At 41.6% G+C, this 21,047-nt stretch overlaps 1 protein-coding gene across 6 annotated transcripts in view; it reads right to left on the reverse strand.

Annotated features, from left to right (window-relative positions):
• Positions 1-21,047, reverse strand: part of ralgapa2 (Ral GTPase activating protein catalytic subunit alpha 2) — a 66,427-nt gene that overhangs the window by 32,457 nt on the left and 12,923 nt on the right. For 4 of the 6 annotated variants that reach the window (XM_037240600.1, XM_037240599.1, XM_037240604.1 and 1 more), the window contains 28 exons: positions 20,682-20,862; positions 20,486-20,601; positions 19,943-20,081; positions 19,624-19,832; positions 18,800-19,045; positions 18,459-18,641; positions 18,236-18,370; positions 18,008-18,156; positions 17,809-17,920; positions 17,366-17,603; positions 17,087-17,266; positions 15,718-15,864; positions 15,317-15,433; positions 15,143-15,225; positions 14,977-15,067; positions 14,699-14,872; positions 14,234-14,410; positions 13,513-13,706; positions 13,310-13,408; positions 12,463-12,618; positions 7,682-7,810; positions 7,193-7,321; positions 6,961-7,019; positions 6,711-6,819; positions 4,575-4,685; positions 4,351-4,419; positions 4,036-4,173; positions 1,363-1,540 (listed from right to left, as the gene is read on the reverse strand). In XM_037240600.1, coding sequence (XP_037096495.1) covers positions 1,363-1,540; positions 4,036-4,173; positions 4,351-4,419; positions 4,575-4,685; positions 6,711-6,819; positions 6,961-7,019; positions 7,193-7,321; positions 7,682-7,810; positions 12,463-12,618; positions 13,310-13,408; positions 13,513-13,706; positions 14,234-14,410; positions 14,699-14,872; positions 14,977-15,067; positions 15,143-15,225; positions 15,317-15,433; positions 15,718-15,864; positions 17,087-17,266; positions 17,366-17,603; positions 17,809-17,920; positions 18,008-18,156; positions 18,236-18,370; positions 18,459-18,641; positions 18,800-19,045; positions 19,624-19,832; positions 19,943-20,081; positions 20,486-20,601; positions 20,682-20,862 — 4,048 coding nt within the window. The remainder of the gene's footprint in view (positions 1-1,362; positions 1,541-4,035; positions 4,174-4,350; positions 4,420-4,574; positions 4,686-6,710; positions 6,820-6,960; positions 7,020-7,192; positions 7,322-7,681; positions 7,811-12,462; positions 12,619-13,309; positions 13,409-13,512; positions 13,707-14,233; positions 14,411-14,698; positions 14,873-14,976; positions 15,068-15,142; positions 15,226-15,316; positions 15,434-15,717; positions 15,865-17,086; positions 17,267-17,365; positions 17,604-17,808; positions 17,921-18,007; positions 18,157-18,235; positions 18,371-18,458; positions 18,642-18,799; positions 19,046-19,623; positions 19,833-19,942; positions 20,082-20,485; positions 20,602-20,681; positions 20,863-21,047) is intronic. The other 2 variants (XM_037240603.1, XM_037240602.1) reach the window with 2 other exon arrangements.

Below are 21,047 nucleotides of genomic sequence, written 5' to 3' on the forward strand. Positions count from 1 at the left end.
AATGGGTCTTCTTGAGAATGAGCACTAATGTGAATGTTGCATTCCCTGATAGTTGCATTTCCTCTTTCATATTTTTAATAGGATATTGACATTTAATAGAGCAGCTCCAAATGGATGGGCTACTAGAATTAATTCTTTCAGAGAACTCCTTTTAAGATATTTGGGACAATGTAGTGAACTCTTACATTAAGGCAATGCGCTGAAGAGGCTGCGAATAAAATGCTTAAAGTCTAAGGCTACAATTTGATTCGTTTTAGATAGTAGTCATTAGATAATCACCATATTGCCACCCATTTAACTAGAGAGCTCCACTAAGGCTGAACTGACAAAAAGGGGGGAAAAAAACACACGTAGTGCCTTTTTGATATGAAACATGATTCTGAAAAGGGGCAGTTCCATTGATACTATTGAGCTGGCAAAAATAATTTTCTATACAAACACCTTTATCCCGGTCCAAAATTTAAAGCAAAGATTATTATTATTATTATTACTTTAAATTGTGTGCCTCTGTATTTGCTTTTCCAACGTGTTGCATGAAAATAAAGAGCTTTTTAAAATAATGAAACTAGTGTTGGCCTTGGACTATTGCACACTATTGGATGTTTGTACATACAACATGGCCAATAGAAAACAGTAGAGATAGGGGGGGTGGGAACAATCAGCAAATCTGGCCAAGTGAAATTAATACTTTAAAACCATATTTGTGACACCTGAAACCAATGTTTGGCCGGTCAGTCAGCAACAGGTGACTCCAAAATTAAAAAGATGCCCAAGCTTTAGGGTCACTTTAAACTAAGAAAATGACAAAAATAAATTTCCATGTACTAATTACTTCAAAGCAGCGTTTGTAGACAGCAACACGAGAACGCTTAATTGTGATGACCAGTCTGTTGGCGAATGCCCACTACGAAAGCTAAGAACAGTTCAGCTTTTTTATTTCTTTTCAGTTTTTTTAAGTGAACGAGCACTACAAAAAAAAAAGCTTACGCCTCATCACAGCAAAGTGTTTTCCGCTAAATTGTTGTGACTGGTTAAAATTGTCTCGATGCTGTGTTTTCTGCATGTACTTCAGACATTAATCAGTACAGATCAATTAAAGATGTGTAATTCAGTGGCATGGTCTTTTAATTCTGCCTTCATGAATCAATTTTGAATACAATTTGTTTTCATCTGGCTCGCCTAGTTGCAACACCCTAGCTCTGCCCCCTATCGTCATGGTAACAAGTCCCTTTGGCACTGTAGAACAGTAGTGGGGCGAGTGGCTCATTTGCATGAAACGAAAAAGAAAATGAAGAACTGCAATTTTAACCAGAATGTAAAAGAGACCCCAGTAAATTTGTTGTGAATGCCATGCGTCTTTACCCTCTGCAACGGTGAGCAAGCTGCGGAAGTCGGTAGTGGTCGTCTGGGAAGGTGGCGGCTCAAAACTCTTCACCTGTCCCAACATGAGATCATAATCAGCGGACAAGTCTGCCAGGCTTAGGAGGTAGTGGCTCTGTTGGGTGTGGAGGGTAGAGCCTGACACACAACAGTGCAGCACCTAAGGGAAAAACAAGAAAGGGGATAACACTTGATCAGATATTGAGTGCCTGCCTGGCTGTGTATTACTCTTTCCGTCAGTGAGATGCGCTTTGATGGCAAAATTGCATCAGCGTTGTGCAAAGACGCTGCCTGATTAGATATGATAGCGTCTGGCCAAGTGACAATCCTACAGGTCTGTTTCAGGTTTCATGATTTAGGGGAGTACGAAGAGGAACAAGACTACTCAGCGAGCGCAATACTCTGACAACCCACTTGACGCTTATAAAATCCATGAGTGAACACTAACAGCGATAATAAAGTTGACACATCTTTTTTTGGGGTGAAGAAAATTAAACAGGAACATCCAAAGAATACTTTAATCATAAACCCGCTGAAGTATGAATAACTATAATGGAAATTTTCACAAACTCACAATTAACACATAACCAGCTGGAAGAGAAATACAATACATCCATTTACACCATGGCGATGGAAGAGGAGGGGGGGAAAAAAAAGGAGTGTTTTTATTGCTTCAAAATCCATCTCTTCTCTATTGTGAGAATGTATCGATCTACATAACAGATGGCAGAGCATCCCTTGGCAGCAGCAGATAAGGCGCACTGGGGCAGTCGATTACAGCCATTGGACAGGTTTACGCTGTTTGATTTAATTAAGACTTTTTTTTTGCGTGTTTAACTCCCACGACAAACACGCATCCTCCACATACCTGTAATTTGTATAATGCCATTGGATATAAGGGGTTAGATCATATGTCTGATTTAAGTAAATGAGGGGCCCCGCTTGGTCACAGTAGAGCAACTTGGGGTAAAGCCATGTAAAGGCTAATCCCTTTCAGTGCACACATGCGCTCGCACTTGGTGGAGAGACGCATTGAGAAGGCAGGCTGGGCCCGTCATCTGAAACAGTATAGTGTGTGGTAATGTAGACAGTACATGGATGAATCTCCCAAGCAGACCTTTGAGGACACGGGGGAGGGATTGGCAGCTTGATGGTGAAAAGACCTGAACCAAACAGCTGCTACACCAAAGCCCCCAAAGAGCTTCCCTCTGTGGAGAGATGGAGAGAAAGAAAGGGGGGGGGGGGGCCACGGCTGTGCTTGACAACTAAGTGACTACACTTTGCATAGCAACAGTTCTTGGAGGGTAACAGACAAATGAGCACACTGTAGTTAAGGGGGGGGGGGGCACATGTACATCGCACAACAATTTGGAAGGACATTAATTTGATTTGTATACTGAGGAGAGCTCCTTTAACTTACCCTAACCTTCCTCTATGTTCCTGTCGTAAAATAACCATCCCCGTTGATTGTATGTCGTACACACATTTGCATATTTATCACTACAGTTCGCCCTTACACACACAGGTTCAAATTTAAATTGGTCTTCACAAAGACAGATGTAAACCTAACAAGCCCGCACAGAGGGGTGATGCAGCTGGCTGCTGAGGCAGGAACGGAGAGCAGATGGAGAAGCTTGAGCACAACAACAGTAGGCCAAAGAGGTCTAGTGCGATGTTGCTTTTGCAATGGATCTGCATTCGATTAGGCATCGCAAGCACGTTCTGTGCCAGGATGAAAAGTAAGGCAGCCATTTTTGTTCATATGTAATTGCATTGATATTTGACCAGTTGATTTTAAAAGTGAAAAGAAAGAAATGCTTCTCCATTGAGATTTGTAATTAAAGCAAGGTCAATAAGGGGCAGTCCACTATCTTGACAGCAATGCATTCTGGCCAGTAATATAACAAAAGGGAGGGTCTTGTGGAATAATCAGCATGGAAATCTCCAGATTTCAGACTGGATATTGCATTATTATTGTCACACATTATATTATTTCCAATGAAACCGAGAGGGGCCTTGTTTGTCTTCAGATAGACAACCAATCATGCCTAATTGTCTTTGCTTTTATAGCAGCTGCAGTTGCTCGCATATTAAGACATATTCCATTCAAATCAGCAGGACAAGCGTTTATGGCCCGAGCTTATCAAATGGACAAAGGGTTCCGTTTGAATAATTGGACCATTTCTTATCAGTGCTGACATCTTTACAAAGATCTGCCCTTGACCGCATCTGCCCAGACAGGAGGGAATGAATAATACGTCATTCATTCAGGCCTGAAGCTCCTCAGGGTCAGGAGGGTAAAAAAAAAAAAAAAAAAAAGGATCAGAGGGATGAAAAAAATGAAATTGAATAAAAATCATCCCCTTTTGATATCATTAATAGGAGGAAGATAGTGGATATTTTTGTAGAAAAAAATGGTATCGGTTCACAATAAATAAATCAGCTATGCCAACTGCCTCTGCAATATCATGTCGCTGTAACGTTAAATGAGGCAGAGTGTTGTCTAGTTAAAGTGACAAGACAATGTGGAGAGGTGAAGGTCAGTGTGGTCAGAGTTGAAGCCGTTGAATTAGCTTTACATTACGTCAAAAAAAAAAAATAATTCAAAATTACTATAAGCTTTCCTGGCATCGTGATGACAGTGACACTACCCACCCTGTAGATGTAGTCCAGTAGGGGGGCTTTGGGGGACGTGTTGTCCTCCAGCAAAGACGTGGTGATAGGTTCCAAAAGCAGACTCAGTGGAACAGCCATACACCAGTCCAAAAGACAAAGCAGTAGGGACACCACCAACTGAGGAAATTTGAAATATATTGAACAAATGTACACAATGACACAAAATGCAAAGAGTAGTGTGGGAAACATAAGCAAACAAATGTAATGAGTGAAAACATTCCTCCATAAATGCACCATTCCACCACGATAGATCAAGGTCCTTCAGATCTCAGTAATTTTCTTCCCAACATGTACCTTTTTGTCTGCTTCCACTGTTGAGTGCTCAGCGCTCGGCAACAAAAAGGCTGTTGTGGCCACAAATATCTGCAAAGGGACAAAGCATGAAGGAAAAACAAGACTCGTAGGTAAGGAGAAAAGGAATCAAACTTCTCATATTTTCCCAACAGTACAACAAATGTACATGTTACCGCATACAAACCCAAAACAACAGCAGATCAGTGGATGGATGTGAATGTTACCTCAATGATTTTCTTAGGTAGAGTCGGTTCGACATTTTGGAGAGGCTCCCAATGAGAGATGAGCAGCTGAAAAACATCACAGGCCACCTGAGCCACAGCTTTGTTGCCAAACTGCACAGAAAAAGAAAACCATTATGAATAAAGGTAAGACAAATATTCTTATAACATGACATGTTGTTACATAACATATTTCTCAGGCATATAAGTCACACTTATAGTTTGGCTGGTGCTGCGACTTTTATTCAGTTCCAAAAGGCCACAATTGGTTCTGCCACACGATTTCACAGGTTGCTGAGTCTGGTTTTCAAAATTTGAATCGCAGTTGCACCATGAGGCAAATAATAGCCAATTAAATGCGCACAAATGTTTTCACACAGGCAAAAAATTTTTGGGGGGTAATAGGTGAGCAGGATACAGTCGCCCACCACATGCCCCTAAGCCAGGAGTGTCAAAATCATTTTTGTCGCGGCCCGCATCGTAGTCAGTTTCCTTTGGAGGGCCATTATGACCGTCAACAAACTGAAGTTTGAAACCGGAGTCTAGTAAAAACTGTTTAAATATTGTGAAAAGATCAATGGTAACAAAAATTGCTCGCAATATCTGTATTTTTTAAAAGTGAAGACAATTTGTAACTTTAGTATTGACAGATGAAGTTGATGCACAATTTGTCTTCGGGGGCCACATAAAATGATGTGGCGGGCCGTATCTGGCCCCCGGGCCTTGAATTTGACACGAATGCCCTAAGCGATACAAACACAATAAACCTACATCTTCCTTGACTGACACTATCTTTTTATGGATTAAAAAAGGTGATACGGTACAACATATTTTATAAAGAGCCTCAGAACGTGATACAGGTTCGCGTAGTTCATATCACAAGGAGTCCTTTTGCTAAATAGCTCAATGTGCGGGGATGAGTAGCAACTGTTGCAAAATAGTTATATCACGCATAATAATCACCTGTCACAATAAGAAACTTTCGCATACACCTGTACTAACAAAAATTCATTTCTGTGCAAGCTCATGTTTTCCCACATTTTAAAAAACACGAAGGTTAAACTCATTTCCAATTGTACCCATGCTTCATTTTCTCTAGACTCATCCAAGACGAGAATTGTGAATTTTTCCTGTGATTTCAAATTCTTTATTCAGAAATAGAATGCCCCCCCCCATTTCTTCCAGCTGAATGCCTCTCAACGTGTAGCAAGGGTAGATAATGCAATGAAGTACAGAAATGGCCAAACACAAAAAGAGGCCCTGAGAGTTCAGCACCTGCTTTTAGAAAGGAGACTCAGTGCCACTCTTCAGCCCCCTCCCCCCTTTACAACACACTCTACCCAGCCTACACCCGCTATTTTGGGGCTGGCGGAGTCTTGTATGTCAAGTTGTACAGGGGAGTGATTACTGCTCCATTAGAGATGGAATCGGTGGGGTGTGCGTGTGTGTGTGTGTGTGTGTGTGTGTGTGGTGCTTGAGCAGGAAGCTGGGAGATGTAGCTGCTTAAATTGGCCAACATCTACAGAGACAGAGAGCAGTCTCAAAATGATGCCACCAAAAATGTCCCTCTGCATGAAGAAAGAAACAACCTCAACTGGCTTTCTGGATCTCTTCAATCAAAAGAAAGGGAGGACTGTTACAAAATAGCCACCAGAAAAATTAGTTTACTGATTATTTTTGACAAAGCTAATCATTGAGCTCGGATCCAAGCGACGTACCGTGTAAAATGCGTGGTCCATTCATTTACGGACAGAAGCCGTTAGTGACACAGGATAATTGGATATTTTCATTGAATTCAACTTTTAACTGATTATTGTTTGTTCCCTTTCAACAGATGAAGCATGGCTTTGTCAACAGAGGGAAGCGGTGACAATGACATTGACTAGTTATCACATTAAATTAACCGACTCAATGAATAAGGAGTGACTGAACAAAAAAATTAAGGCAGTGAAAATTTTACTGAGATATAATATAATATAATATAATATAATATAATATACAAACAGGAGAGAGACTATTTGCATATTCTCTCTATTTTCATGTCCAATACTTTTGTCCATACAGAGTGAAAATACAGGGATGATATGCAACACAATCTACAGCTCTGCTTTATAGATAGATAATAAGTTGGACACGGACCTTTAGTGTTACTCCCAGGACATTGATGGCATCTTTCACCTGATCATGGATGTTTGTTTGCATCAGTTCCTCACAAACCCACAAGCCTAGGCTGCACACAGCAATACACCTGGAATGCAAAAAAAAATTGTTATAAAAGTAAAAACGTTTTATTGAGGAAAAATGGCTTTACACAAATATCTAGATTTCATACACGTGTATGGTAAATTAAATCCTGAATTTATTTCAGCCATGTACTGTAATTACTTACCTGGCCTCTTCACAGTGTTCTTTTGTTGCAGCCTCAAGCAGGATATTGACAAGATAATCCTGAAGTGCAAAAACATACATTATCAGATTATAGCGTGGTCCTTCCGCTCACACAGACTCCATAGGTGACAATGTCCATTTTGGGATTGAAGTCCCCCACGGTTTTAAAGCCTTTACAGTAATGAAAAAAAAATACTCGAAATAATTTCTCCTTTACCCACTGAGCGATTTACCTTGATATCCTCATTTCCGATTTGAGTGTCATCAGAGCCAGCTACACTCCGCAGGACTGGAATGTGGACGTATAGGTTTGGGAAACACACTAATGAGCCAAGAATTGTTTGAGCTTCCATCCTGGGAGCCTAGCGTATGGAGAAAATATGCAAATCACACAAATTTAATACTTAGTCATGTAATTAATTCAAATTACATTTAAAAATCAATAAACACAAGTACTTAGTAAAGTTAATATGTGGTGTCCATATATAAATAAGACATTTACGGGTCCGTTATAAATATGTGACGATGTCATTTGACAGACTATTCTCTTTCAACCAATCAGTGGATTTGAGTGAGTCTTGATCCACTATAACATTGGTTGCAATTGTGACCCCAATAAAAGGATACCCTGAAGTAGCAAGGTGTTTGGGTACAAAAATGATGTATCAAATGTTCTGCTTGGTGTTGAAGAAGATGGAGGCACGCTGATGCCTTGGGTGTACCTCGGAAGAGTTACAACTGAGGACGCGGGCAGCTGCAGTGATAAAATCGCCGACCAGCATTGTGAAGCCAGGCAGGCCCAAGAAGAAAAATCTTGGCGAGCAGCAACGGATAATGGTGTTTAAAGTATCCTGGTGACAAAAAAATACATTGTTAACTTTTATTATGATATCTGCAAGTAGCAACAACTGAATTAATTTATAGGTACAAATTGGGACATTGAGTAGAATGTAAAAATAACAGCAATGATATAAAAATCCTTTTCAAACGATATTAAATTGAAAAATGTTCTTCCAATGATGTCAATATTGTGGTAAAACGGCTTGATTGAGTCAAGATTCATACTGGCTCGGTCAGGGATGCGTCGGCAGCTACATGGTGTCTCACCAAAGTCGCAAAAGCACCCCCTGTCATATAGACATCCAGGTTTGAACATTGAACGCTTTCACTGCATTTTTTATTTTATTTTTTTTTAAGTCTTAGTGCTTCAAAAATGACGATTTTTGTTCAAATGCTCAAACTGATAACATTTGATTTTTTTCAATACATTCCAAAAAAGGTGGAATAGGGACATGCATCCTAGGGCCGCGACTGTTTTCTTTTCATTCAACTTTGCAAAACAAACTAGAAAAACAAGGGCACAGAATTGCAATTAAAGAACCTTTGTGCATTTTAGGTGGACACAGACTTTTGGTTGGAGGGTTACTAGGACAGTAAATGGGCCACAATGTCCAAGACGTAATGCCCTCCCCCCTCCCCCAAGAACAGGTAAGCATTTTAAGTGTGTTGGGGACAGCAAGGCACTCGACGAGATACCAAATTTACAACAGCAAAAAAAGGTTGACAAAAACAGACAGCGATAGAAGAGCTGGATTGCCGGAGAGGAAAATAAGGAAACAAAAGATCACAACCTTTTTGAATCGCATTTATGTACACAGACAGCAAAACCAGTAATTAAAGCTGTAGACATGGTATTTATTTTTATGAGCTACCTGCAACTCACTGGCAGTTGGATTAAGACCAAACATGCAACAGCAATATAGGACATGTTTCTATCTTGAAATATGATGTGGTCAAGACATCTACTACGTATGAGTATGCATCGCTCTCTCTTATCTTCTACTCACTCATGCATGTGTGTGTACAAAAGCAAGGTCCAGCCTCAAAACACCTGCCTTCTTGGCTATAAACCTGTGCAAATCCCCACAGTTCAAACATCAGCTTGTTTCTACCTAAACCAACAGGGCAACTCAGCAAACACACAAAAAAAAAACTAATTTTCCCCACTCTCTTGGATTGCCGTACTACCTTTCTCTCTTCACCTATAACCCAGAGCTTTGACAAATACAGAATGAAAAGAACAAGAATAAACACAAAGGTAATATGCAGGAAGTGGACCCAACAGGACAGACTGCATGTAGAAAATTGGCGGGGAGAGCTTGAGGGTCCATTTTACCCTCATTTTGTTGGTAATTGACCTCTGAAACATAATGTGCAGTGCAGTCAGAGGTAATTAGTGAGCAACAAACTGTTGCTTGATTGCCTGAAATGAGCATTTTAAAAGGAGGACACAAATGGAGAATGCAAAGTGTTTCCTGGTAGCTAAATTTAAGGAGTGTATTGACATGGATCAGAGGCTTGTGTGGCTCGGAAGAAATGGTCCCACGTATCAACAAAGGAAGCATTAATGTATCTCTGAATGGAGCCACCTCAGACCTTTTCATTTGACCTCATTTCCAAAACAGCACACCCTGTCCACCTGCTGGTTTCTGGGGTGACAGGGTGCACTTTGCCATTACGTCACCCGTAAACACAATTATTTGTCTCATGCACTGAACATGGATATTTCTGGGTTTCGTTGAATAAATAAATTGATGAAAAAAGGAATGGAATGTTCAAGTGTCAAAAAGATGTGCCCGAACCAAGTTGGGAAGCAGCTACTTTTATTACCTAACATGCTGCAGAGCGGAAAGTTGACCTCATGGATGGATTACCGCTGTCATGGCATGTCCTGTCTTTATGAGAGCAGAGTAGGACAAACTATAAGGACAATGGCCATGACCTTGTGCCTCTTGTCAGTTGAAGGGACAATCCCTTCAAGGGAACTGTCATTTTACTCTAAGCTTAACTGAATTTAATAGTGCTCACTTGGACTGGGATTCTTCCCCAATCATCTCCGGAGTGTTTTACAACAGATTATGTCATCATGTGGCTTTTATCTGTGCAAAAGCTAAAAAAGACAATAGCCTATATTAAATAAATGATGTCGAATGATCTAAATAAGCCAGCGTGACCTTAAGTCATTTCAGGCTGTTATTTTAAAAGCCATCTAGAACAAATGCACGGATCAGATGACTCTTAAAAGTATATATAATTTATATGGACATCAAAATCTACTCTTTTTTTTTTCCGCTCTTTTTGGGTGGGGAAGGGTGGCTTAGCAGGGGGAGAGAGAGGAGGAGGGGTTGAGTAAGAGCCACTTTCTTATGTTAAGCAGGCGTGCGGCTGTCCTCTATTGTGTGGTGTGAGGACTCTTTTCTCTGGCCAATTTGAGCATGCCTCGGTGGCCAGCCTGGCACTGGCCCCCTGACGCATTATACAGAGCTGTAACAAAAGCGGGAGAATGTTGCCTTGTTCCTCAGCGTGCCCCCCTCATTGCTCCACTCTACACTACGATCCCCTGGCTGTCCTCCCGCTCCTTCACAGACAACACCCCCCCCACCACCACGCGCACACACACACCAAGGCCAGCCCACTCTGGGCCTCCGGCCGACTTGTCAGTCTAACGGAGCGCGACAGACGTCAATCCTTAATTAATCACGAATACGCGGCAGGGGCTCAAAACATTATTGAACGATATTGAAAACATTCTAATAAGCTTGTCGCACTGCCAAGGTGCAATAGAAACCCAGCCAGAAGGGCAACTACACACGCACACACATATTTGTATCCCAAATACCCCCTATCCACACTTTTATCCCGTTCTTTGTTTGGGGGGGGGGGCGTGGCGGGGGCTTCATTCATCTCCACTCTGCATCGTCTGGAGGGAGTGGAGCTAGGCCAGATTTAAATATGATGAAGGGTGCGACTAAAGGAAGACCGGAAGATGCCAAAACACGGCAGAATTCTTTAGCACAGCTGGTGGGCAGGCAATTATTTAACATGATATTAAAAGAGAAGACACTGTGCAAGTATCTGCATCCTCCCTAAATTCATCTTCAGTAGACAATGTGGAAAAGGTATTACGACACCTGGCCGTTACGCTAACAGGGGCTGAAATGGAATGAACAATATAGACACACTTTGCAGGTTTAATTGGTCACACTGCAAGGGTGTGATTGTGGAAATGTGTGAGGTCAGAAACTGATGCTGGATGAAAAAAGACTAACACAGTCACCATTTTTATGCTACTCTGAATAAAAAAATACAAATACAAACCTTTCTGTTTTCCTCCCGTTTTTCAAGAGCTATTCTCAAATAATTAAGACTTTTCCAATGAACACAAAAGCTCAAACAAAATATGTAATTAAGTGCTAAGATAATTTGGACATCTCACAAGATGGTGATTAGACGTGACAAAATATTGCACAAATCTGTCTTGGTCTGCCCACAATAAAACGCTGCTCTATTGTAGTTTTATCACACCGCATAATCTTGCAGGTTTTGAGGAAGAGTGCAGTTGGCACAATAAGCTTAAAACTTTGAGTTCAGATAATGATCAAAAAACAAGCGCAGCTTTTCCATATTTTGTTCAGCGTGTACAGTACATAGAAAATTACAATTTCTGAAACATAATGATTACCGTGTTTTTCCATGCAAAATGCGCCCCCGTGCATAATACGCACCCTAAAAATGGCATGTCGATGCTGGAAAAAAGCCTGTACCCATGTATAATACGCACCCAAATTTTGACTCTTACTTAAGTCCGTAAACGTCAAATTATTTCAGAAAAAAGATCTTTGGGAACAACCGGATGTTATTCTGCCGGTCAGTATCACTGCGCATGCACTAGAAAACTCGATAGCGAAGAAATGTTTCGGATTTGTGTAGGGTACATTGTGACAGCAAACGAGCAGGTGATCGAGCAAGCGTCTGATACGAGAGCATTGTGTTCGTATGGAGCGTGTTTGAAGTGAACAGCAGAGAAGAAAGGAACAAGGCAAAGTGTTGTGAAATAAAATATTACCTGTAATACGCATTTTGTTATTTGCTGATTGAAACTGCTAATTAAACTGTGAATTGAAACTAATAGGTAGAGAACTGAACTCTCGCTCTTTATATAGCTGACGTGTCTTGCGCATCCGTTCTGCGCATACTGTCATGGCGGCCTCCGTATGATATCCGGTCTGCGATGGAGATTAAAAAACAAACTATATTTGACAATAACACACCATCAAGGATTGCACCATCGCATCAAACGATGTGTCGTCAATTATGAATTTTACTGACTAAGTGTGTTGGGCAGGATGGCTGAATGCGATGCGCGATTGACAACAAACAAGAAGAAAGGTGTGATTTCAAGTTTTATTTCGAGGGAGATTTTCTTCAAAAATTGTTGTAGCCATGCATAATGCGCACCCCAGATTTTAGGACAATAAATTAGTTAAATTTTGCGCATTATGCATGGGAAAACACGGTAGTTAGTGTCAATTTGGCATTATTGGTAAATGTTTACTAATGTTTTCCAGAAACGATACAAAAAGACCTTTTGGGATTTAATGGTGCAGTCAGGCGTGAAAATGAAATGAAACGCTGTTACAGTGGTGCTACCTGCTGGTCATACCTGATCATTGCTTGTGAAGCCTTTGTGCATGACGTAGTAGAGATGCACCAGGAAGTCAGCGTTCGGGAGGACATCCTGGTGTCTGGTCATCATCTCACAGATCAATTTATAGGCCTGCAGTTTGCCGGCTTTGTATTCTGCTGGTAGCATGGTGGCCTGTGTGGCAAGAAAAGTGTATTGAGAAAAATATGCACCAGTCAAATCACTTATACTTTTCACACTTGCGTCATTTTTTTTTCTTATTTAAATTTAGCATAGCTGACAGTCTTTGTCAAATTACAAAATTGTAAATTAAAATAGACATAGGTAAATACAGTACAAGAGCTGTATCAAATAATGTGCCTTTATAAAAATTAGAATGACTACATGTGGACAAAAATGTTGGTGACCAAAAGTCATGAACACAAATATGCAGAAAATTAACTAATCATTGTTTAAATCAAAAAGAATTATGGACAAAATTTGATAGCCTTAATTCTTTAAAAGACGACAGCAGCATAGTTCAGTGCTTTGTTCGTTGCCATTTTGGGTCGTCTCTTCTGGGTTGCTATTCTCATAAAAAAAACAGAACCTGCTATTTAACTTGAGCTTTCTGATTCCAAGCAGCACATTTTGCTCCAGAATGTCCAGAATTTTTGCTTTATTTGTTCAAGGATAAAACTGTGCTTTTTCAAAATGCACTATCCAAGGGTACCAACAATTTGTTGAAGTACTATTATCGTATCGGACGGCATTCAATTGCACTGCTGGTGAATCTGTTTTATAAACTCAAAACAGAGTGATGCATATTTTTTTCCATTAGGAGTAATGTTAAATGCTGTTGTCAGAGGTTACGTGTTGTTGGTACCCTGAAGAGCCAGGAGGCGAGCATACGAAGGGGAGGAATGAATACAGGTTGGGGAGGAGAAGACTGGTTGTCCACACTGATACCAAGGTTATCTCGAATCTGGAAGCGCAAATGTAACAGCGAGCAGTTAAAACAACCAAAGTCATTTTTGGAAGAAATGGTGGTGTGTTCTGTATTTTGAATGACATGAAAGTTTGATTTACCTTAGCAAGTTTTTGCCACAGTTCATAAAGATGTGAAAACACTTTGGCATGAATTTTGGGGCATCTGATGTTGTTGACATCTCCAAGGATACCCAAAATTCTCCTCCATAGGACAAAGGCTGAATCAGCATGCCAGCCCGTCAGGGTCCCTCCCGCAATTATGCTGACATCATCAGTCAGACACTCGCTGCTGTCTGCATGGTTGAAAAGCAGAGCGGAAACATGAAAGTTTGGATTTGATGAATAATTTCATTTCGTCAGCAACTGGATTTGTTGCCGTGACTGTCCCAGAATGAGTCAAAATGTTTTTCAATGAGACGTAGAATTTAATCAATAAGTGCTGGATGAGATTTATAGAAGCAATTTGCAATCTAGTACATTTGTACAAATTTGTAATTGAAGGATTATTATGTCACTAGTTGATTAAATCCTTGTGCTCTAACAATACTTATGGAAAACATACATGGTCACATGCAACAGCCAAATTGTGGATTTGTAGGAAGACAGCGCCATTTAGTGGGCAAAAGAGCAATGACAAAGAGAGAGTGGTTAGATGGCGGGAAACAGAAAATTGCTGGGTCAAGTTTAAATTTATAGAGAGATTCAAAGTTGAAATCCAGTGAAGCAACAAAAGTGCAAATATAGAGATATGTAAAAATGTGAAGTCAAGGTTGAGGCTAAAAAAAATCGGAGCGCATGAGTAGCAGCTATGGAGCAGTACCCAAGTGGTGTGGCATATGTAAGACAGACTGATGAATGCTGTCGTCCAGGGGGCAATCCTGCGGGCACTCGGTGTGCACCACGAGGGCTGGGGAGGCAAGGGGGTTCTGAGGATAGTGGTAGTGGTTGTGGTGTTGGGGTGAGGGTGAAGAGTGGGGAGACAGAGTACACTCAGGACCTATGAACAAGGGACAGGAATAAAAAATGGGTTTGGGGAGGGGAGAAGAATGACAAAGACAACAACGTCATGATGATCACAAACAAACAAAAGTCACAACAGTGCGTACGTGTGGAAGGGTCAGGGAGGCGTCTCGCTGACTGTCTTTACTTTGTCATCCATTCACGCTACAAAAATACTCACCGAAATATTTATAAGGAAGGGAAAACCTGTTGTACTAGATCCGCCTTCCTAACAAGTCCTAAATTCATGAATGTGGATGAGCTTGCACGGTATGTGATTTGTCACCTGCTAGAGCCTCATGGTGACTCAGCAGCAGACTCCCCCGGCTCTGCGGGTCAGAGGTCACGTCCATGTGGGCTGACTGGGTGGACTGATTGTCAGCTTCCTCGTCAAAAACCTGCCAGGTGACCTCGGCTTCATTCAAGTAGCCATTTGACGTCTCGCTGCTAATACTTTCACCTGGGAAAGGAAGGTAACGGGATGTTGTACAGAAAATAGAACATAATGAGAATTTAGTAATTAAGGTAAACGTTCGAATTATACAGGAAGGACTTGATTCTAACTTTTCTCTCTGAGCTTTGCCCTTGTGTAGTGATGGTACCCCTCAGCTATATTTTCTGTCTCAGCTGGACTGCTGCTATGGCGGATCAGGATCTACAAGCAGAAGAAAATATCAACAATTTATCATTCAGTCTGCTTCTAGACCAAATTTACAAATAGGTTTCTCACAACTGGCAGTTCATTGCCCTCTCGTCTCTCGGATGTTCCGCTATCAGAACCACAGGAAGTAGGTGAGGGCTCTCTCTTCTGGGCTGGAGAGTCGGGTGTGAGATAAATTGAGACAAAGATTTGTATCTACTTGTGCTGTCATAGTGAAATAAATACTTTTTCACAGCACTGTACCTTGTAATGTGTCTGAAAGTTGTTGCGTAATGTCTGAGGTGCTGCTACTACGTGGGAGCGGGCTCTCTCCTCCTCCTAATTCTTCCCCACATTCCGACAGTTGACATTCCTCTACATCTGCTCAAAAGGGCAAAAGAACACAATATAAGGCAACGATCACACGTTCAATTAATCTGTATACAAATCCAGAAATATGACAATAACGAGCAAACTTGCATGCACACATGCAGCGGTAATGGAGACACAAGTCGAAGTTTTTCCTCCACAGGAGAATTTGTGGAAAACCCTCTGCACCAGGTACAGAAGACAGTTTGTGATGGGACGACAGGTGAATGATATAGGAAGGGCGGAGGCCGCAAGCACACAGACACAGCACATTCACCTCTCCAAAAGCACTTTACCTGAAAGTCTGTGAGAGCAAGCAGAGTTACCAGAAGAGATACCGGGCAAGAAAGAGCTCACAGTGTGGAGCAGCGTAGGAACGCTTTTAGCAGTGGGCAAAGCCTCGCATAGGTGAACACAGTTGCTGATGGACTGGCTTCGTTTAGCTTCCATCAGCGAAAGAGAGAACAGATTGTGAAAAACAGGAAGGAATAAAGAGAATACATTTAAAAATAGTAGAGTACAGCATGTGGGGGGGGAAACACGATGAATATGTTTATTAAAGACCCCTTGATCATGATTGTAATGCTCTAAAGTTCCCGCAAAGTCATTTGGAGTTTGTGCTGCCAATTTTTGACAATTGTCAGTGATAAGACACTTCAAGCCTAATTTCAATGTGAGCAATGGAATTGGGACAATGCTATTATCTCTTTCAATACACTTTAATTCCTCCTTTTCCAGCGGGCGAAGCATTGTGTCGCCACTGTTTGCCATGAATGCATATTAATGAGCATTATTTACACTTATTGAAACTATCCAAAACTGTCACGCAATTAAGTGTAGACCGTCTTTGGAGGAGTGGAGAGAAGCACTGATGGGGTCTTTGAAGTCACTGGGGGAGAAATCCAATTAGGCCCAAACAAGGGAGAAAGATTGGAAGCAGTTGTGTTTTATATACAGAATTATCGGGACATAAAAAACGCACACACAAAGGCACAGACACACTTTAAGGACTTTTTCCCTTCAGGCTGAAATGCTGCTCCTTGTTCACTGAGCTCGTCATTTTAGAGCATTAGGGATAATTGCGGAAAAGAAGTGGTATTGTCTCTCTTTTATCTTTCCCATTGAGATTCAGTCTAGACCAAAAATTCATACATACGAGACATGCATTTTAACGAGTTACGTTTCTCAACTTATAATTAGCCTGCCACATCACCATCAGATAAGGGCCATTGCTGCGTCTGGACTGAGCTTGTAACAATGGCCGCCCTAAGCCAGCCTTTGACATACTGTCAAGACATGGAAATGGAGTCAGTGTGCGATGACATGTGGGGGGGGAAGGGGGACAATAGGGGCCATCTGTTGGAGCTTTCTGTTATTGGTGTTTGGCCTTTCAGTAGCACCTGGGCTGGTGTATACGTGGACTTGTCACATAGAACTCAACACGGTCAATGCATTTGAGAGCATTAGAAGCAAGCTTAGTAGCATTGGCTTCTTACAGAAAGGGCAGAGGATCAAGAAAATAGAAAGAAAATCTAGTATGTCCTCAGACATGGCTGCAATGCTAGATTTGATAAGTTTATAAATCATTTGAATGACCTGCTTTAAATAAAAGTGGATCATGTTTTATTTTACACAAACAAATTTGTAATAATAAAATGCCCCTACCAGAAGCTTTCTGTCGCACAATGTTGCGGGCCTTCTCCACACCAGGAGCACCTGAGGTGGTGGCAGAGCGAATCCTCATTGGCTCCTGAACTCCGGTCCCAGCCACGTCTCCCTGGTTCCTCCAACTTAGTGAAAAGGAACGAGCCACTGCAGCTGCTTTCTGAGAGTCCTGAATCACTCCTGTAAAAAAGGAACATTTATCTGTTTCAGTATTTTTTGCTAATCATCAGTTTTCAATAAATGTCCTCATTGAGTTAGTTTTTTTGCTATGTTCCTCACCACGTGCTCGCTGCCTCTTCTCCTTCTGTTCACTGAGTTTATCCAGAGGCAGGTTGGCCATGTCAAGGCCGTAAACGGTACGGGCCAGAACAGCCGTCAAGGAGTCCATGATGCTGGCCCATTCTATCACCAGCTCCTCCCAGTAAGTCAGAGAGGACAGCACTGTGAGGAGCTCATCCCACAGCTCCCGAGAGATGTACACACACAGGTTGGCTCGCACCCACGCCACAATGATGGTCTGAACGCAACATAAGAACAAAGACACACTTCAAACACTAGACGCAAAATAAATGTCACAAAAGAAGTTTGTCATGTCATGAGAGATAACTTTGCTTTTGTTTTCCTGACCTACTAAAGACATATATATATATATATATATATATATATAAATAAATAAATAAATAAATAAATAAAAATATTGAAACATTGGAGGGCAGACATACCCGAAAAAGGATGGATGCTAAACTTTCAGCAAAACTGTCTTTTCTTTGGTTTTCTGATGGCCTCTTCATCACCGCTTCGGTAATCCTCAGTAGGACCTGCAACATCTGCTCCCTGCAGACAATGAAAAAGAATACAAGTGGGGTGAAAGAAAAAAAGAAGAAAGAAATATGTCAAGTAGGCAACAAAATATATACTGACCAGGTCTGTGTGTCCATTGTGTGTTCCATGATCATATGTCGGTAGATGCTCAGGACACACTTGCACACCTCTACCTGATTCTCCAGGAGCTTGGGTACATCATGGCACGGCTCAAGGAGGAACACATTTGAAGAGTTTGTCAGAAACACCTACAATTGTAGAGACGCATGAATACAGTAATCTAGTACAGCGATAGACATGATCGAAGTGATGCAAAACAAAACGGACTTGTAGTGTGGGTTGAATGCCCGCCTTGATATCCCTGTTCTTCTCCTCCGTGAGAAAACCTCGACTGATTGCGCTGCTGAAAGAGTAGGTCCTTCCCCAACTTGACGATCGCTTATGGCCGTGACGCTCAAGTATCTGTTAAAAGAAACGGCCAGTTAAATTCTCTACAAAGATCAAATAATTTCCAAAATGCATTCCAATTTTCAAATATGTATGCCAATACCTGTGCTTGCATATTATTATTCTCTGTGCTGAGTATCTGTTCAGTGCTATCATCCACTTGATCTTCTTGTGCAGTTTTGTCTGGCTCTGTCATGAAGCTGGGCTTCTCCTGCAGTATCCACGTTCGGTACACTTTGATCACCTTCCTTGTTGCCGATGCCTCGCAGGAAGGTAACAGGAAAGCCTTAGAAAAGGAGAACACCATTTGTCACGTTGCTGCTTAATTGCGTTAGCTAGAAGGAGCAATGCAACAAACGGCCAGCAGAGGGCAACAGAATCAGTTTAATTCCAGGCTAAACCATTTGATCATGCACATTGATTAAGGAAGAGTGCTATAAATACCTGGTGGAAGACCTCGTTGACAAAATTCACATTGTCCCTGGTAGATAGTAAGATGGCATGCACCATGTCATAGACATACTGGTGCTCCTCCTCAATGCTACATAAACTGGAATCACTGGACCGTCGATTTGACAGTGTGCTGCTGTTGGAGTGGCTCTTGTCAGGCTCTCCCGTGGGCCCGTTTGTGTCCCCATCGGATGTCTTCTCCTTTTCTTTTTCCTGGCTGCTACCGCCTGCAGTGACAGTCTGAATACGCCATAATTGTCAGATACAGTACATAACCTGCTGTATGCATACTGTCCACCTGACAAGTTTATTCTTGCCGATTTACAAATTAAATGGTCAAGTGGGATCATCCGAGAACTCTTTTCCCAAGATTTACTAGTTAACAGACTACAGTAATTTCTCGTTTATTGCGGATAATTGGTTCCAAAAACCACCCGCGATAAGTGAAATCTGCGAAGTGCGGTGACCAACAAGAAGTACTGGGCAGGCTAACGAGTTAGCGGAAATATGCTAATTCGCGATCGTGCTAAAACGTACTTCTAAAGGAATGTAAACGAACATTTGTAGCGATACTACATTGTCCTAAAGGTTAGACACATGTTTCCTCAATTTAGAAGTTTTATTTTGACTTTTAAATGTTTTTTAATTTGGAAAAAAAATCCGCGATGTAGTGAAGCCGCGATAAACGAAACGCGAAGTAGCGAGTGATCACTGTACTTCCTGGTCTATGGAGTAATATGAACACAGTATAAAGGCAATTTAGAGTGCTTGTAAAATGGCGACAACAACAATCGCAGAGCCAACATTCACATTCCCACCTGGATGAGTTTGGGAAGGACTTCAGGGCCATTCTTTGTATTCTGCGCTGTTGCAGTGCTGCTGATATACTTCTTCTTGAGGAAAAAGGTGACCAGCCAGGTGATGAAAGCTACACGGGGAGCCAGATACTGGTCTCTAGTGCAGAAGGTGCTCTCGTTGTTCCTTGTCACTGGCACGTACAAGGGTTTTGGTCGAAGATGAGGGAGCTCTAAGAAAAAAGAAAAAAAATAGAACCCGGATTTGAATCCACAACTTCTCATGCCGCCATACAGAAGAAATTAATGACATATTTGCTAGATGTAATAAACACCGCTTTACCTAACAAAGGCTTGTAGAGATTTGTGAATTTGGTGAAGGAGGGGAATAGATGTGGAAGGTAGTACTTCTTGAACAGGCTGAAGAGAAACCTGAAGCCCGTCTCCTGGTTTTCTTTGTTTCTCCACTCTAAACTGGATGCCTGGCAGGTTTAGACCGAACAAAGACTGACAAGGTCAGACTGACAGTCATTCAGTCTGTCTTCGCTTATTGTGTGCTACATAAAAGACTTGCAAAGAAATCATAATGCTGTCTTGGTGGAAATGGAATGATTGCATTCACACTGTACACACTTAACAACTGCCATGTTTGTTTTCTCGTTATTATCAGCAATTGCAAACTAGAAGAAGTAACACTTGAAGAAAATGCTCCCGATGTCACCCGCACAAAACCTGATTATTGCAGTTGGGGTGTTTACACATAAATCAAGATTGAAAACGATTTTAGCAATAATCAATAATACCTTCTGGCAAAAATCTATCCACTTTGGATGAGATGCGGTCAAATGGCAACTTGTGTCATTTCCCTTGCGACGGTATCAATTACCTGGATAACCATAAACTTGAGCAGAGTTTCGAGGATGTAACAAGTCTGGTCATCTGCTACCTTCTCGCCTGCCACAGCTGGAACAAGCGGGGTGATTTCTTCAGGCACCACCTTAGCTGCTCACACAGAGAAACACCATGCTCCAGTTTAAAGCAAGAACTAGCTGGAAAAAAAAAAGTGTCCTTTTCTTGCTTACCGTCGGGTGGGTTGGAGTAAGGGTTGTAAATGATGGTGTCAAGGGTGCGAGGCCCCCTGGATGAGGGCACTGCAGGGAAACCTGGCACCAGACAGGCATAGATAAGGAACTGCTCTTCAGCACAATTGTCCCTCAAGGCTTGCAGCCACAGCAGGAAGAGACGGATACCGTCACATCGGATCTATGCAAAAAAAGAAGACGCAAAAGAGGAGCCAGCGTGCACACAGTGAGTATAAGCAAAAAAAATATGTGAGGATAGCCATAGAGCACATAAAACAGTGGATTTAGTTGTGTCAGAAACAAATACAGTGGAGCCTTGGTTTTCGAACGTCCCGGTTCTCGAACAAATCAGTTTTCGAACAAAAA

The sequence above is a fragment of the Syngnathus acus genome, chromosome 22 (genome assembly GCF_901709675.1).
Source record: "Syngnathus acus chromosome 22, fSynAcu1.2, whole genome shotgun sequence".
Lineage (NCBI taxonomy): Eukaryota > Metazoa > Chordata > Actinopteri > Syngnathiformes > Syngnathidae > Syngnathus > Syngnathus acus.